Here is a 13,729-nt window from a genome sequence, read left to right on the forward strand (position 1 = left end):
GTAACATTTTTAATTTAATGCTTTTGTCACCAAAAATATAGACAACAATTGTGTTTTTAAAAATAGACCATTCATTTTTTGGTGACAAACGTGATGAATTGAATATGCTACAATTATCAGATCGCCGTAATTTTTTTTGTGACTGATATACATGAAATGCCTAATAAAATGAACGGTTTGAATTATTAAGACAAAACTCCACAGATCCGAACATGGCCCTTCAGTCTGGATAAAGGATTGGAGGGGATCCACTCCCTATTTTTAATAGAGAAATGAATTGTCATTACTTTTAGCATTGGACGGTACAAACCACTTTTCCCATTGATCACAACTATATGAATTATCATATATTACATATATTTCTTTCTATGTTACAAAAATTATTTCAATTTACAATCACAACACACAACAAAAATCACAGTAAGTGACAACCTTTTAGCATTCACCGTGCTGATACGCTAGAAACACTGACTTGATTTTGTACAGAAGGACCTGTGGATGAAGATGGTTCGATATGAGCAACCCTGCTAACAGAAAATGCAGGTTGATTTGGTTCAGGAAGTGTTGCTGATTCACTTCCCAATAGAACCACCACAGATGACATATTTGGTCTATCTTTTGGATCTTCTTGGACACATAGAAGCCCAATATGGATACATCTTACAACTTCTGCCACAGGGCATGACCCCGCCAACAATGGATCTAAAAATTCTAGTTCTTTTCCATCGCTCCATAGTCGCCATGCCTATAAAATCACATAGTTTTAATTTGAATGAGTAGTTGTCAGAGTCTAGTTATTCGAGTATTTGTAGTTGAAAAGGGGGTTGAAAACACATACATAGGCAAGGAGTGTCGGAGCATGTTCTGTAAGGTAAAAGCCACTGTTTCTTTTCCCACTAATGATCTCGAGCAAGATCACTCCATAACTGAAAACATCAGATTTTACAGAGAATAGTCCACCCATTGCATACTCGGGAGCCATGTATCCACTGTATCAAATATGATCATTATTTTATCTTCTTTTCAATTAAAATATGTAGTTTCAATGAAAGGATAAAGGAAAGAGCAAGGGTTTAAATAGCAATGTGTCACGATTGGTATTTGTTGTGGTCGATATCAGGTGTAGCGAACGATACGTATTAAATCATCAACAGCCAAAAATAGCTTTATAGAGCTTTATATATAGTAGTCATATCAACTTTTGAACCGATATGTATTGGGAGTTGGTTAATGTTGGTGTAATTTTTATTCATCGATATTGTAAGGGCTGAAAACTGATAAATATCAACCAATATTTAAAACTATGAGAAAGAATAAACTTACTATGTTCCTACAACTCTTTTGGTGTTAGCTATATTTTGGTTTTCACCAAAAATCCTTGCCATTCCGAAATCTGATATCTTAGCGACCATTTCTTGGTCCAATAGAACATTATTAGGCTTTAGATCCCTGTGTATGATTTTAAGCCTCGAGTCTTCGTGCAAATAAAGTAGTGCTCGAGCAATCCCAAGAATAATGTTCAGGCGTATATCCCAATGAAGTTTTGCACGCTTCTCTGAATCTGAAATTGTATATAAAATTAAAGCTACCTGAGAAGATAATTTTTTTTGTAAGAAAGCCTATAAATAAAAGATGCAAGAACAAACCAAATATGAAGAGATCAAGGCTTTTGTTGGGCATGTATTCATATATGAGCAACTTTTCTTCTCCCTCTATGCCACAACCCACAAGCCTCACAAGGTTTCTATGTTGAAGTTTTGCTATTAGTATGACTTCATTCTTGAACTCCTCTAATCCTTGCCATGATTTCCTCGACAGCCTTTTGACCGCTATTTCCTTGCCATCACACAAGATACCCTACAAATTTCAGTTAAATATTTATTGATCAAAAAGGATAAAGGACTCTAAATTTGTATAATATCAATTGATATGATATGTATTGAGATTTTGGACAACTAATATATCAGCTGTTATAAGACCGTACAAATACGTGTCCCCGATCCTATTGTTTAAAACCATCTGGAAGACTACAGGAATGATCACACTAACAGGGAAAAAGTTGTTACCTTGTAAACAGTGCCAAACCCACCTTGTCCGAGCTTATTTGTATCAGAAAAGTTTCCCGTGGCTGCCTTTATAGTAGCCAACTCCATGAAAGGCAGTTCCTGAGAACTGACAAATTCACCTTCTTGATTAATGTCAACACTAGGTGGGTTTGCCAATTCTTGTAACAACGCACTTTGGCTTTTTTCCTCATCTGCAGGGCAGCAGACTCTTCTGTTAATGGTAGTTATTTCATTGATATGGTGCGGTTTGCCTATTTGAGAGTAAAATTATAAACCAAATGGTGGATTGGCGGATAACCAAATTGCGGTTTGGAAGGTTTGGGGCGGATTGACGGATTGAAAAATATTCTTAACCAATTATCAAGCATTTGCATAATATATAACACTAATTTGCATAATATTTTTTTATATATATAATACAAACTAAGTTTACATAATATTATTTATATATATAACTATTAATTGGTAACAAATTAAAAAAATCTCTCTCATACTCAATTTTACTTTGATATTTTATTGGACGTTAAAAATATATATATGTATTAGCTATAGTGGAGCGGAGCAGAGTGGTTTTGAAAGTAGATTATAAATTTTAAAGTTTAATCCACGGTTAGTAGATAAAATGGTGCGGATTGGTGCGATTTTTACAGATGGAGCAGTAGTTTACACAGTCCTAGACATGGGAATGTAGCGTGTTGGTAATTAAGCATTTGGACAACAATAAGTCTCGAAATACAAAAACAAAATGCAAAACCAGACACAGAAAACGCATGTTCTGTGTCTGATTTTGTGTGTGGTTTCTGTGCTTTTAAACTTGCTGTTTTGTAAATTTACCCTTTCGTGTTCGGTTACTTCGCTGATGCCGAATAACATAGCAGCCAGCAGCAAGACCTGCGAGCACAAATGTTGTTGGACCAGTAACTAGCATAGCCACCTTAATCTTCTTTCTGTTCCCTGTTTGTTTAGGCAAAAGATCTATGTTCTCAATTTCAGTTCATATATTGTATGCACTAATGACAATAAACATGTTTGGCAAATTCTTTTGGGGAAATTTTATTGAAAACACCTTTTTTAGGAAAATTTTTTAAAATCATTTTGGCCCAAAATTGAAACCATATGAGAGTTATTTGTGCGAAGTAGTCAAATGATTTTAGACAAACAATATGGTTTTCTTGTTTTCGTCAAGTATATGGCAACAAGCAATAGCATAGACAAAGTAACTATTTTAAATTCAATTTTCTTACCATTGACAGTAGGTTCGTTGTAAAACGGATATAACTGAAACCTCATGTTGCAGTTTCTGCTTAAAACAGTACCGCCTTGGCGATAATCACAGCACCCATCAAGGTCTCCAAATTCAGAATTCAAACAAACTCTACAGTCGCTTCGAGAGATGTCTCTTGTGCACTGTACAAACCCATAAATCGTTTCATTCGTTGAAATTTTGGTTTTACCAGTAGCAAACATGAGGTTAGAAGGATTAAATGCAGCTTGATCGGAGAGTTTATTCATGAAATCCTTCAAAACTACAACAAAACCAACACTGTCCGATATATTTTTCTCATCTTTATTCGAGTCAGGATACATTCCAGTATAGCCATCCCAGGAATAGAAAGGCCGGTATGAGTACTGAACTTGACAGAATTCATGCCATATAATTGCATTTTGGGTTGAACACACTGTCATGATCTCCAGGCTTGCATTCTGAACGCAATCCCGACACACTTCAGGAGTGACATCCCCTCTGCAAAGTGCTTGCCCATAAACTTGATCAGTACTGTTTCCGAATACGGTACTGTTGAAGCCTTGACTTAGAGGAGTGTTCGACCATAGAGACTCAAGAAGTCTCTTAAGATTGTTCCCAAATGGGCTATTTTGTGTGTAATTAGCAGGACTAACATCGCAAGATATGAAATTAGGTTCTGCACGAACAGAGGTGGAGATCACAAACAGAGACACCATTAAGAAATTTATTGCTGAAAGTGCATCCTTGTCAATCTTCCTCATATGAGATCTCATTTGTTCCTACTTTACCCGAAAAAGCTTGAAAGATAAGATAGTAATCGAACAACTATAGGAGAAGAGTCACAGAACCAGACACAGAATATATACTATGTGCCCGGTTTTGTGACCAATTTTTATATTTGTAGCAGAACTATAGGAGAAGATAAGCCTTGGATTGAAAAAGTCCGTCAACAAGTTTTCAACGGGACAACCAATAATTTTCTCAGAAACTTCATAACCGCAATCAATTTGTCTGGATTCTGAAGATCATTGACGATTACATGGAGGTGTTTATTGGTTGAAAAAATACTAACAATAAGAATTTTGGAACTTTGAAAAATCATGGCCAGCATGTAAGACTAAATAAAATAATTGATCAACTAACATAGATGGATAGACTCTGAATAATAAGTTAATAAACTGTTCAAAGAATGCATAAATATTTTCAGATGACGTTTCAAGTTTTGGCTTTTACTACAAATTAACTACATTGTATTAAGTACCACTAGTAGGGTTCTAATACTGAGAATTGGTTCAGCTAGGAAGCACCGATACGGATACAGGATATGGATACGGTACGATATGGGTACGGCGATATGATAAAATCTAAAAAAGTAGGATATGGATACGGCGTGAATACGTTTTGTAAAAAATATATTTTGTAATTTTTTCAAGCATGAGTTCTTTCATTTACTTAATAAGCAGTGGCATATCTTTGGTATTTTTTACTTGCATTAAACTTTATAATTTTACAATTTGACCCCTATTAAAATCTGTAAGAAAATTATGTTTCTGCCCCCTGCCCTATCCCGAACATATCCTTCCCGTATCTTGACTATCCGAAATAAAAAAATATAAATTTTTTTTTTTGGATACTCTTCAGCCGTTTCCGATAAGTTTTAAATAGATCGATCACGAGTCGAGTTCAAATAACTGAATTTGTTTTACATTCCTGTCAAAATCATAGAGCAGGAGGCCAAAGTCGGTAAATTTAATAAAAAATTCAACATCATTACAAGTGGTAATGTGATTAAAAGTCAGGATTTTTGTTGAAAAGCCCCTTCTATGTGGGCATTTTTGTGTGAAACCCACTAAATAAAATAATAGTTTTAAAAGTACTTCAAATAAAAAAATATGATGAAAAGGCTGAAATGCCCTTCAATATAATCCAAAACCCTCGCTGAACCATTTCTCTTCTTTTCTATCTCTACATTACTGGTATCCTCTCTCTTCCCTTTATTTTCTCTCTTTCTAAACCCTAAACCCTTTTGATCTCCATCTTCAATCCATTTCACAAAATCGAAATCTTGAAATCGTCTATTAAAATCCATCACTATCTCAGATTTGATGCCTATGAACTCATGTTTGAGATCGATAATTTCAGATCTGAGGTAAAATGACCTCATATATGTCAAAAAAATGATAAATTGATATATTACAATAAAAAATCGATAGTTTTTTGTTTGTTTGTTCATAGATCTAAAGTAAAATTCAACTATAATTCATTTATCTAGTATGTACTCTGTTTTCGCAACAGTAAATTTTACTCTGGTTAATGAAAAATAAAGTTTATTCTCTTATGCCTAGACAAACATTCAACAATACGGTAAAATTTTACTTTAAGATTCAGAGTAAATTTTACTCTGAAATATAGTAAAATTTACTAGAAAACAAATCAAAAACTGCATAGACAAACATTCAACAACACAATAAAATATTACTTTAAATTCAAAGTGAATTTTACTCTGAAATACAGTAAATTTTTACTCTGAAATAAAGTAAAATTTTACTTGAAGATTCAAAGTAAATTTTACAAGAAAACAAATCAGAAACTGCATAAACAAACATTCAACAACACAGTAAAATTTTACTTTCAATTCAGAGTAAATTTTACTTTGAAATACAGTAAAATTTTACTCTGAAATAAAGTAAAATTTTACTTGCATGTTAAGAAAACAGAATAGATAACACTAGAGTAAAATTTTATTATCATTTTATCAAACAAAAACAGAATACATACCAGAGTAAAATTTTACTCTAATTCTGTCAAACAAAAACAGAGCACAAACCAGAGTAAAATTTTACTCTCAGAATACATACCAGAGTAAAATTTTACTCTAATTCTGTCAAACAAAAACAGAGCACAAACCAGAGTAAAATTTTACTCTCATTTTGTCAAACAAAAATAGAGCACAAACCAGAGTAAAATTTTACTCTCATTCTGTCAAACAAAAATAGAGCAAACACCTAATTGAACTCGGCAAATCAACAAAAACAAATAAAAAATAACAACAGATTTATACAGCTTTGCAAAGTAATCTCTCATTTAATTGAGAGTGTTGATCTTGGATGGTGAGATCGTGTATTGTTGACCAAGGGTGAGATCGTTGGCGGTGAGATCTTCAAACTTTGAGATCGTCTTCATGGATTTCGCAAATCATCTTCACTTCGTAGATCGTCTTCAAGATCGGTGTATGCATGAGCTAAGATTGTTCAAATAAATGATATATATATATATATATATATATATATGAGGGCAATATGGTCAAAAAAAATGCAAATTATAGAATGTCCTTACTGAGCTGGGCTTCTCTTACTCATGGATTTTTTGAAGGAGAATTCATTAAGTTGTCATTTATCTTAAAAAAAGAACAAAAAAAGGGAGTTTCACCAAAAATCCCATAAAAGTCACCAAACTTCTTAAAATAAAATCAAAGAGAGAGAACAAAATTGTTGGGAACAATATGTAGATTGACTTGGCCGCATATAGTTGTTTGCAACATAAAAAGCGATATTTTTGCTAATATTATCCTTAGCCTACTGTTTATATAAATTGACTTTGACATTGTAGGCTCCATTTTATTTTGCTAGAAGAATGCTTGGGCCAGATCTATCAGTATGAGTAAGCATGAGACAACTTGGTAGGACCACTTGTTAACAACCAAATTTTATAAAAGCAAGCAATAGAAAAAATTAAAAAAAAATATCAACAAAATTCTTTTTGGCGTTTCTTCTTTATTTTTTACAACACTATGAAAAGTTGGTGTGGACAAAGTTCGAAGTGTATTTTAAATACTAGGAGAGTTGTTGAGAAACAGCTAATATTTTCTTTCATTTGACTAAGAGGTCAAGTGTTTAAGTTATAGCCGCCAACTACTGAAAAAAAGAAAAGGAACCTGTTTGGTTCTTTGAATTCAATTTTTAGAAATATTTGGACTTTCTGTTTGGTTATCCAAAAACTAAAAAAAATTCCAAAATCCTGGATTTTCTGGATGCACTTTGGTTTGTGACTTCTGGATGCACTTTGATTTTGTAGATGCACTTTGATCAGTGTTGATGTGACTTTTGATTGTTAATTTTCTAAATCCATTTTCTAAATACACTTTTCAAAATAAATTTTTGAAAACTAACTCAGAAAAGTAAAATCAAACGGGGTGAATATATTGCACTTTTAATCTCTATACTTTGATCCCAATCGCAATTTGGTTCATTTAATTTCAATTGAACAATTTAATCTACGCACAGTCTAGTTTCAATTTAATTATTTCATTCAAGATGGAGGTTAAAATTGGTTATGAGTCTAAAAAAATTAACGGAAATTTAGACGTAAAAACCAAATTGAAACTAGACTTTACATCTAAAGATTAAATTGTTCAAATAGAAATAATAGAGACCAAATGAAATTTGAGTCAAACTATGAGATTCTTAACTATCCCCCTATAAAACAATGAAATTACTAAAATTCTTATAATTGAAATATATAGCTGACATTATTAAAAATTGTTAATTGAGTTAATGGTTAATTAATGGATGGGGTTATTTGTTATGTGATTAGAAATTTTAAAGGTTGAGATTAATTTCCAGAACCACATGAGCAATTAATATTTGAGTAAACCCTAGGTAGAATATTTATAATTTATCCTAAATTAAAATATTAAAACTATTGGGAATAATTTTCAAACAAAATGAACGCTACAAATACAAAAATATTTAACAATAAAATAAAATAAAATAAAATGCATAGAAGGCAATGTTTACATTCTTTACACTTTTTTTTTAATTTTTTTTTTTTTCATGCATTCCCATATTTATGATGAACAAAAATCCATTGTGTCTCGTCATCATCTTGATGGAAGGCTGCTACGAGAGAGATTTATTACTAATTTTTTATTTTAAATTCTAACAAAAGATAGAAATCCCTAAATGATTTAACTAATGAATATAATTAAATGATGCTTTCAATATATATATATATATATATATATATATGTAAATATTTTAATTGGGTGCTAATAGTTCAGTCTGGTGCTCTCCTTTTTTATATTATAGTTTTGGTTGTTGATGATGTGCAACAATGATGTTCTGAGACTGATGTCTGGTCTTACAGTGCACTTTGCATATAAGAAACAGGAAAATGTCTCGTAACTCAAATTTTGTGGCTCAAAAGTGGCTCAAATGGCTAAAACGACGTCGTTTTGGTCATTTTTATGTTGTTCTGTACTCAAAACGACGTCGTTTTGGCCATTTGAGCCACTTTTGAGCCACAAAATTTGAGCTACGTAGCATTGTCGATAAAAAACATCTCATTCACCAATCTCCATCCTTATGTCAAATACAATGAATCAATTACAGGAAAAATTAACATATATATATATATAAAATAAAAAAACTGATGATAGTTACTTTTTTTTTTTTTTCAAACTAGACTAATGATAGTTACTTGTTTACTAGTCATTGACAACAACAACAATAACAATAATAATAATAATAATAATAATAAAAAACTGTGTGTTTGTTGGCCTCTCATATTGCAGTCGATTGTTTAATCACATTAAAAAATATATATATACATTTTTCTATTTAAGTATCAATAATAATTTTAATATTTTATTTTCATTTCAAATAATTCCCCCCCCCCCCCTTTTTGTGATGCAAAATTATTATTTAACAAACTTGTGTAATTGATGTGTCGTTTTCATTTGATAAAATGGCTAATCTAGTAAATCTTTCTTGAGACATAGTTTACTAAAAGTATAAGTTTATCAATTTTAATTTTGAAAAAACTTTTTTTATCTTGAAGAAACTGTTATAGATATGCATGTATGTCGATTAGCAATGCATAATAAAAAAAAAAAGAGAAATTTACTCTGAAATTTAATATAGGAACTGAAAAAAGTTTTCAAAATTGTTCTTTCCTCCCTCTCATAATAGATAACCCACCATGAGAAAGACAACAAATTGACAACTCCCATATCGGCAATTTTTATTATGTTTATCAAAGTTTTCCCTAACAACTCATAATGATATTTACACTACCACACTTTGAAACCATTAATCCACTGCATCCATCACCGAGGCATAACAACAGAAATTGTTAATTCATTAACAGAATGATCTTTATCATTTGTTTCATAGTGATCTTTGAATCTCCCAATAGAGAAGGTAGGTCGTTCGGGTTGACTAACAGTTTCACTTTTTAGAATAACCACAACCGATGGCATGGTAGGCCTTTCAGACGCATCTTCTTGGACGCGCAATACACCAATTGTGAGAATATATTGTATATATGGCATGTTGTGTATATATGGCATGATTGTGTAAATAGGACTTAGTTAATATTTTCTTTTTCAGTCATAGATTTAGGGCTATATAAACTGATTAACTCTTTGTAAATTGATACAATTGAGTACACAATATTCTTCAGAAACTTACTGTTAGGGAAAATATGTGATTCCCCACAAGTAAATCAATCAATGAGAATAAAAATTAATGTGGAAAAATTAAATAAAAAGCAACACAAGAATTTTTACGTGGTTCCCTCAATGTGAGGTACATCCACGGGATCGAAATCCGATTCCACTATCAACTAAATAAGTTCCAAACGATTACAAACGAGACACGAATGGTCTCACAAAACCACCCTTAGGTGAATTCCAAATAATCACAAATAAACAAGAGGAAATACCTCACTAAATAGATGAACCAAAATCTTCAGAACTAAAATTGAAGAAGACCCAAAATAATTAACCCAAATCAGCTTCACCAAAGTTGCCGAAACCACGCCACCACCGAATCAAAACCGTAGAACCATGCTACTCACCATGATCATAATACTGGGTGCTCACCTTTTGAAAAAAAAAATACCAAGAATGGCAGCCGTACGACACCTTTTTGGTGAAAACCGATATATATATATATATATATATATCTATCTCAAATATTGAACAATATATATATATATATATATATAATTGGGTATTGAGTTTTGTAATCAAACCCTAATTGTATCCAAATTGAATTGGGTCTCCACAAATATAATGTATAATAATATATTATACCTAAACCAAACCTAATTAAAAAATTTTAACAAACCAATTGGGTCCCACACTCCAATAAGGAGGTATACCCAACAATTCTCCCCCTACCAACTTAGGTAGAGATATCAACCATACCCGTCAAAGTTCGACACTTCAAATGTTTGTCCCTCAACAAAGTCTTTGTCAACATATCTAAAATATTATCATATGTATGAACCTTTTCGAGTTGTAACAATTTCGAATCTAACACATCGCGAATCCAATGGTATCTCACATCAATGTGTTTCGATCTCGAATGAAAAGTAGAATTTTTACTCAAGTGAATAGCACTTTGACTATCACAATAAAGCACATACTTTTCTTGCTTCAAACCCAACTCTTGCAAAAATTTCTTCAGCCATAACTCTTCTTTGCAAGCTTCTGTAATGGCAATAAATTCAGCTTCGGTAGTTGAGAGAGCAACACATTTTTGTAATTTAGATTGCCATGCCACAGCTCCCCCTGCAAATGTCATCAAATATCCCGAAGTAGATTTCCTAGAATCAATATCACCGGCCATGTCAGAATCTGTGAACCCATCAAGCATCGGCTTACCTTCCCCAAAACACAAAGACACCTTCGAAGTCCCTCGAAGATACCTTAGAATCCATTTTACCGCTGCCCAATGTTCTTTACCTGGATTAGAGAGAAAACGACTCACCACACCAACGGCATGAGCAATATCCGGCCTTGTACAAACCATGGCGTACATCAAAGAACCAACCGCTGAAGCATAAGGAACTTTCAACATCTCTTCCTTGTCTTTCTCACTTGTAGGACATTGATTCGAATCAAGTTTGAAGTGACCCGTAAGTAGACAACCAACAGGCTTTGCTTTATTCATGTTGAACCTCTCAAGAACTTTCTCAATGTAGCTTTCTTGAGACAACCAAATCAGCCCCTCTTTGCAATCATGAACAATTTTCATACCAAGAATTTGCTTTGCTGGTCCCAAATCTTTCATAGCAAAAGACTTGCTCAACTCCAATTTCAACCTGTTTATCATGGTAGAATCTTGACCCACAATTAACATGTCATCAACATAAAGCAAAAGAATAATAAATTTACCATCCGAAAAAATTTTCACAAACACACAATGGTTCGAAGTGGTTTTAGAAAAACCATTATTCATCATGAAAGAGTCAAATTTTTTGTACCATTGCCGCGGGGCTTGCTTGAGACCATACAAACTTTTCTTCAATTTGCAAACAAATTTCTCTTTCCCTTTTTCCACAAAACCTTCTGGTTGCTCCATGTAATTTCTTCTTCAAGATCACCATGAAGAAATGCGGTCTTCACATCAAGTTGCTCAACTTCAAGGTTCATACTTGCAGCCATGCCAAGTACAACCCGAATAGAAGACATCTTTACAACTGGTGAGAAAATCTCGTCAAAGTCAATACATTTCTTTTGCCCAAAGCCTTTCACAACAAGACGTGCTTTGTACCTCAGAGTCTTGCCATCATTCTTCAATTTGAAAACCCACTTATTTTTCAAAATTTTCCTTCCCTTAGGCAACTTCACTAAATCATAAGTCTGGTTTTCAAGTAAGGAATTCATCTCCTCGTCCATGGCTTTTTTCCAATCACCTTTCTTTGCATGCTCAATTGCTTCTTGGTAGCTCTCAGGCTCTCCTTGATCGGAAATCAACACAAACTCATTGGGAGGATACTTTCTTGAAGGTTGTCGGTTCTTTGTAGATTTCCTCAACTCAAGTGGTGGTGGCGGTTCTTGAGTTGGATGCTCTTCCTCAATTTCTGGCTCAACTTCATTCGGATTAGCATCATCCTCTACATCTTCAATAAGTGGCTGCACATCTCCCCCATTTTCATCATCCACTGAAGATGAAAGAGATGGATCCATGTCAATGAGATCACTAGTTTTTGGTTCCGGTTGATCACCTTTGCCAAAGTCTTCAATTGTTTGGTCTTCAAGAAACACAACATCACGGCTTCGAATAACTTTATTGTCGACCGGATCCCACAATCTATACCCAAACTCATCACGCCCATAGCCAAGAAAAATACATTGCCTTGACTTGCTATCAAGCTTGGACCTCTCATCTTTTGGAATGTGAACAAAAGCTCGGCAACCAAACACTCTCAAGTGCTCATAAGATACATCTTTACCGGTCCAAACTCTTTCTGGAACATTACCATTCAAAGGATAGGAAGGAGACAAATTGATCACGTCAACCGCTGTCTTCAATGCCTCACCCTAAAAGGATCTTGGCAATTTAGCTTGTGAAAGCAAACACCTTGTTCTTTCTACAATGGTGCGATTCATCCTCTCGGCAACTCCATTTTGTTGAGGAGTCTTCTTAACTGTCTTTTGATGCCAAATACCTTGGCTGTGACAATACTTATCAAATGGCCCAATTTATTCACCACCATTGTCTGATCGGATACACTTCAATTTCTGCCATGTTTCTCTTTCAACCATGGCTTGAAAATGCTTAAATACTTCTAGAACTTGATCTTTAGTTTTTAGTAGAAAAGTCCAAACTTTCCTTGAATAATCATCAATGAAAGTAACAAAATAAAGTGCACCACCATGTGTTCTAACTTTTAAAGGACCACAAACATCCGAATGAATCAACTCCAAAACATTTTCTTTTCTAGAAGTAACATTTTTCTGAAAAGAAACTCTATGTTGTTTACCTGCCAAACAATGAACACAAGTTTTAAGATGTGTACCTTTCAAACCGGGTAGAAGCTCTTTCTTGAACAAAATTTGCATCCCCTTTTCACTCATATGGCCAAACCGCTTGTGCCACAAATCGGTAGAAGTATCATCTTGAAGTGCATTGACAACACCTTTACAAATTTTTCCTTGCATCGAATAAAGTGTATGAGTTTTCTTGCATTTAGCCACCACCAAAGAACCCTTTGTGAGCTTCCATATTCCATCACCAAATTTGTTGCTGAAGCCTTCATCATCTAGCTTTCCAGTAGAGATCAAATTGAGGCGAATGTCGGGAACATGCCTCACATCTTTAAGCAACAACTTGTAGCCCAAATTTGTTTCCAAGCAGACATCACCCATGCCAATAATCTTGGACAAACCTTCATTACCCATTCGAACAGAACCATAATCTCCTTTGGTGTAGGTAGTGAAGAAATCAATTCGAGAAGTCACATGAAAAGAAGCACCCGAATCAATCACCCACTTGCTCTCTTGGCCCACAAAATTGATACAATCATCTTCACAAACGACCATGAGATCATCGGTAATAACTGTTGTAATGTTTTCTTGCTTCTTATCCACACTTTTGTCACGCCTTTTCTCTTTGTTCTTGAGCTT

General features: G+C 33.6%; 1 protein-coding gene across 1 annotated transcript; it reads right to left on the minus strand.

Annotated features, from left to right (window-relative positions):
- Positions 1–258: 258 nt before the first annotated feature.
- Positions 259–4,207, minus strand: LOC114257635 (cysteine-rich receptor-like protein kinase 15). The gene is made up of 7 exons (XM_028197411.2): positions 3,311–4,207; positions 2,901–3,020; positions 2,067–2,257; positions 1,647–1,857; positions 1,324–1,561; positions 839–989; positions 259–745 (listed from the first exon to the last, which is right to left on the minus strand). The coding sequence occupies exons 1-7, from the start codon at positions 4,083–4,085 to the stop codon at positions 443–445; spliced, it is 1,989 nt and encodes a 662-aa protein (XP_028053212.2). The 5' UTR covers positions 4,086–4,207; the 3' UTR covers positions 259–442.
- Positions 4,208–13,729: the final 9,522 nt, after the last annotated feature.

This window comes from Camellia sinensis, chromosome 9, assembly GCF_055761805.1.
Source record: "Camellia sinensis isolate YWXY chromosome 9, ASM5576180v1, whole genome shotgun sequence".
Taxonomy (NCBI): domain Eukaryota; kingdom Viridiplantae; phylum Streptophyta; class Magnoliopsida; order Ericales; family Theaceae; genus Camellia; species Camellia sinensis.

What these genes read in the sequence shown, in the direction of transcription:
- LOC114257635 (XM_028197411.2), bottom strand. Translation starts at nt 4,085, where the DNA reads ATGAGATCTCATATGAGGAAGATTGACAAGGATGCACTTTCAGCAATA. An exon ending in CAACGAACCTACTGTCAATG is followed by an intron (nt 3,021 to 3,310) that starts GTAAGAAAATTG and finishes CTAAACAAACAG; the next exon opens with GGAACAGAAAGAAGATTAAG. An exon ending in CTCCGACACTCCTTGCCTAT is followed by an intron (nt 746 to 838) that starts GTATGTGTTTTC and finishes GTGATTTTATAG; the next exon opens with GCATGGCGACTATGGAGCGA.